Source organism: Sycon ciliatum, chromosome 12 (genome assembly GCF_964019385.1).
Source record: "Sycon ciliatum chromosome 12, ocSycCili1.1, whole genome shotgun sequence".
In the NCBI taxonomy this organism is placed as follows: Eukaryota; Metazoa; Porifera; class Calcarea; order Leucosolenida; family Sycettidae; genus Sycon; species Sycon ciliatum.
The window spans coordinates 28,206,631-28,211,630 of NC_088654.1; the positions used below are offsets into that span (position 1 = coordinate 28,206,631).

The 5,000-nt window shown below is 49.3% G+C and overlaps 1 protein-coding gene across 3 annotated transcripts in view; it reads right to left on the reverse strand.

Annotated features, from left to right (window-relative positions):
• LOC135828332 (lysine-specific demethylase 2B-like) overlaps positions 1-1,563 on the reverse strand; it is a 7,374-nt gene extending 5,811 nt beyond the window's left edge. For 2 of the 3 annotated variants that reach the window (XR_010555630.1, XR_010555631.1), the window contains exon 1: positions 1,300-1,563. Coding sequence is in view for 1 of the 3 variants with exons in the window: in XM_065340780.1 (XP_065196852.1) it covers positions 1-139 (139 nt within the window). In the remaining 2 variants the exon portion in view is untranslated. Of the gene's footprint in view, positions 301-1,299 lie in introns of those variants that run through there. The other variant, XM_065340780.1, reaches the window with a different exon arrangement.
• Between the last annotated feature and the right edge of the window lie 3,437 nt (positions 1,564-5,000).

The following is a 5,000-nucleotide window of genomic DNA, read 5'->3' on the forward strand; positions in this document are numbered from 1 at the left end:
TTGCCATGCTCATGGTGGAGCCTTGTTGTGAGGACACATCCATGATGTCAATAGTACGCCCACGCCTGCCCATCACCCAAAGACCCCCTAGCGATCTCACTGGCCCATTGCCCGCCATCCTCCTGGCACCTCCACCCATCTGCTGTACACTGCCTCCCCATCGCCTCTTTCCGCGCTTTCATGCTCACACCTGCCTGTTGCCCGCCACCCTCCTGGCACTTATACTGTCGCGCCGTGGCCCGCGCCAGCTGTTCTCCCCATACCTTACACCAGATTTAGCGCTAAATTTGTTTATGCTTGTGGCCCTATGTATTTATAAGCATACTGACTCACTGTTAGGTAGACCCGAGTATCAGTTGTCTGATGATTGCCTAACGGCACGAAACTCAAGAGTAACAACCAACCTGAACGTCCTCCGCTGAGTCTGCTATGATTTGAAAACTCCGTATGGCGGAACCCAGATGCGCATGCAGTTTACGTAAGACTTTCCGTAGATCGACTACATTTTTTTAACTAACGTAATTACGTTATGCGCAACCTCTCTAATAAAGTACAGTGAGTGCTGGAAAATACTTCGACAACTGTGGACAGTCGGTTATAGGCGATTCACACGACAGCCACTTGCACGTTTTACGGCGAGTGATTTACGAGAAAAAGTGACTGTGTGGATTCACATGGCTGCACTCAACAGCGGGCACGTTTGCATTTTTGAATGATTCACCCACCAGTTGCCATGAGTATTTCAAATTTTCATAACACGTGTACAATAATTATCACGGTGAAAAGAGCCGCGTAAAAAATCAAGTCTTGTTTTGCGCTTTTTGCTGTAAATATAGTTTACTGCTTGCCGCAGAGGGGCTGAGGGCTAGACCCACAGGACACTTCTGATCATAACTCACTAGACCTAGTCTTTCTTAAACTTGCATTCAGTTTCGGCGGGGACAATACCCCCGACACACCACCAACACAATCTTTAACTGTCTTTGACGCCATCACAATATCTATGCAAACACGGCCTAACGGACAAAGTCAAACAAGCCGTGACCTGATGTTGGCACAGCCTGGTCAGTATGGAGCTTGCATGTCGAGTCTGCAGTTAAGGAATTCATACCTCAAAAGTTGAAGCGAAATAACGTGAACAACAAACTGTGGTATACTAGTAATGCGGGAAAATCAATAAATTAGAAAAATGTCACGTTCGGAAATTTTATTGGGTGGTCATCCCGTTTGACTGTGCGAAGTAAAATTAAAACAACCAAATGGTTGGGTTGATCTGCACTGTGCAACCGATTCTCTCACCTTTCTTCCTCCAGCTATGCCTGTGACACCCTTTGTGAATCTGCGAAACACTAGTGGCAGGCCACGCGAAAATGAGAATGCGCGCAGCCAAGTTTAGGCCATCATCTCCTTCATCCATCATCCCGGCGGTAACTCCGCCCGTTCAATATCCAACACCAGTCCCCAGGAAAGAATAAGGCACGAGATTTCAAGTTCAAGGGCAAAGCTAAAGCCAATGAATGGCACTGATTTTTGGAATTGTCGAGTAAATAATCGACGGTCAGATTCGACACACACGTGACACAGTTTGGGTCGCGCTCGTGTGTCGCGCTTCGCATTTGCTGCAGCTCCGGATCTCCAGCTAGATCCAGCGCGCCCATGATGATTCTCGCGCGCGCGACAGGCTAGCCGCTTGCGACAAAAGTTGTCTTTTTTTACGAATTCTGTGACGTCATGTTTTGGAAGAATGTCCCAACAGTCATTCGCGTAGTAGTACACTACAGTGCAAAGTGCCAACCCAGCCACGCCGAAAAACCCTCTTCGACAGGCCGGGGGGGGGGGGGGGCGCGATTTCACTTTCTGGCACTTGATCAAGTAAAAAAGTGACAGATGGCATAAGCGCTCTGCTTCGGTGCAAAAAAACTTTAAAAAAGAGTTGATCAGTGATTGTGACTGTGATTTCTGCATAAAGCGGGATTCACAGAAGCTTTTTTGCGATGCGACACGCGATGCGACGCGATCTGCGACGGACGCGTGCGATGCGAACTCGCGAAATACCATTCACGGAAGAAGTCAGTGATGCGACAACATCTTGCTGATTTGGCTACGTCACCATGATATTTGCGCGGTTTCATACAACTTGTACAAATTTATAGGCAACTCTTGAACCTTTGTACAACTTTGCTGTAGAAAAGGTCAAAATCTTACGCCAAATCGCTTGTCGCATCGCATCGCATTGCAAAAGTTGAGCCAAGCTCAACTTCTGCGATGGCCTGCGATGGCCCTGTTGCGGCAGTTGCGTGGGGTCCGCGATGGTTGCGATTTGGGGATTTCCCGGTTTCGCGGCTGTCGCATCGCGTGTCGCATCGCAAAAAAGCTTCTGTGAATCCCGCCGTAATTAGTAGAGTGTAGATGATGAAGACACGATCGATACTCAGAATCCCTTGAGCTTTAGGACTGACGATGGCGGAGGATCACAAATTACCAGCGTCTCTCCTGAAGGCGCAGACACGATTGCGTGATGCAGTCAAGGATCGTGGTGTGCAGATCAGCGGGGGGTTAGGAACAGATAGGGAAATAGCTTTGAGCGAGCTCTTTGTCAATCTTACTCTGCTGACGAAGGATGAAGTAGAAACACTTTTCAAGAGCGAGTCGTTCTTTTCCTCCGAAACTGAGAGAGCACGCCAGCTAAATGCTATCAGAGCAGCTCAGGATGGAAAGTCCGAAAAGACACGTGGGATTGAGCTTAGCGAGATCTTCTCTGACACAGGTAGCGATAGTGCAAAGGACCAAGCAAGTGCCAGCGGAGAAGTTGATTCCGAATGTGGACTTCTGTCTCGTGCCGCTAGCAACGTGTCCATTGGAGCGAAAAAGAATAACGTGCTAGCGTTTGGCAGTGCGGGCAGTGGCAAATCTACAATCTTCCTTCTAATGCTGGAATACCTGTGGGCTATAGATTCGCTGTTGAAGGAGAAGATTGATCTTGTCTTGGCTGTTGAATTACGACGTGCTAAAGTGCGATCTGCAACTAGCCTGTGTGAGTTGCTGGAGAGACGGTTCTCTAGTTTGAACATGAAGAAAGATGAGGTGGTGGAGATCGAAAGTTATTTTTGCCGTCATCCATCACGTCTCTGTGTTGTACTAGACGGCATAGATGAATGTAGCCTTGAGCACTGCAGTGAGTTCATGCAAGACATGCTGTTGAGAAGGAGCAATGTCGATATGCATGTAGTGGTCACATCTCGACCATGCGCCGATGCGTACAAGTTAAGCCAATGTGGAAAGTACCATCAACAACTGGAGGTTATCGGATTCTCACAAGAGAACGTGAAGACGTACGTGAGAAAAGTGGTGGGCGGAAAACAAGCGGAGGAGATGCTGGAGAAGCTGCATGCACAGCCGGACATGCTAGCATTGATGGGAACTCCATTATTTGCTGCTCTGGCATGTGAGCTGTACCACAGCGGACGTGGCTTGGCAAAATCGAGCACAGCATTGTACGAGTCGCTACTTCTACGTGTCTTGGAGCGGAATGCAGGCAAATTGCACAAGTCGTTTGCCAGGACGGATGCACGGGAGATGGAGTTGCTGTACGAGGTCTCCCGCTTCGCACTTGCAATGTTGTCGGAGCAAAAGGCCGTGTTCAGCGAGTGGGAAGTGAAAAGCGCCGGTCTAAGTGATGCCGCTCTTCAGCTTGGACTCCTAATTGCTTACAAAGACGGCAGCTCGACTGAAAACCGACAGTACCGCTTCGCTCACCTGTCCCTACAGGAGTTCATGTCGGCATGGTATCTGTCACGTGAAGTGCTGAAGGACAAGCATGACGCGGCATGGCTGGTGAGGAGAGTCGGTCATTACAGTGGTCACATGACAATGTTCTGGCGCTTCGTCATTACACTGTTACCGCGCAAACCCTCGTTTGTCGTCATAGAGCATCTCTGGCGGCTGATCTGTGAGACGCGTACATCGTCGACATTGGACACTGCCGACTCTCGTCTCGTGGCTGACATTGTCAGCTACTCCCATCGCAGGTCTGCACGTCCGGGTCTTGAAAGGATGCAGTCCACGCTTCGTGCAACGCTAACGTATGAGAAAATGAAAGAACTGGCCTACATACTGCTAGACGAGACGTGCGGTGAGGGCAACGGCTGCCAACGTGTCGAGAGCGCTTTGCCACGGGGGAGAGAGTTGACGGATGAACTATTTCTGTCAACTCTCATCGACGTGTGGAAGAAGGAGGCAGTGGATCCCAACACGGAAGTATTCCTCGCTGCTGTGCGCAAGGTCAATCCCGTCGCGGCATTGCAATGCGAGCGTATGATGCGTCCGAGCACCAAGACACCGGACCCGTCATCCACCGAGGACGCTACTGCTACTGCTATGCCTGCAGTTCGTCCAGCGAAGTTGACCGAGAAACGGCGCTACCTGGTTCATCTTCTGGTGGCTCATCATGAACACTGCCAGTATCAAGGTGCGTCCTGTGATGGTCATTGTTCATTCTTTTCACAAGTGTTTCACAAAGGCATTGGCTTTTCCCGTGTTAGCCTATCTCTTTTTGATTGTGTATCTATTGGGCACTTTCTCAGCACACATTATTGCTTTGATAGCAGTACCATTGATTTCTGTAGCTCTGGCTGTGGAAATGCTGGTCTGCGAAGCATTGCTGCTGGTCTGTCGCAATGCAAGGGTGTACGCAAGCTAGATCTTCGCTGGAATGCATGTGACGATGGCAGTATACTGTCGTCCATCATTCAGTCTTTGTCAGGCAGTCTAGAGGATGTCAGTGTGTGTGGTAATCCTGTAGATAGTGATGGTGTTGTATCAGTGTGTAAAGCATTGTCTACTTGTTCTAAGCTGAGTGTAGCCTTTGTGTCCTACCCACTCACTGGTGTAGGTGTACCTGTACGTGTTGTCCCTCTGTCATGTTTTAGTGAAGTTGTTGAGTCATGCCCTAACCTGTGTGAGCTGTATGCATGGGGGTGTGGTTTCCAGTATGATGATGA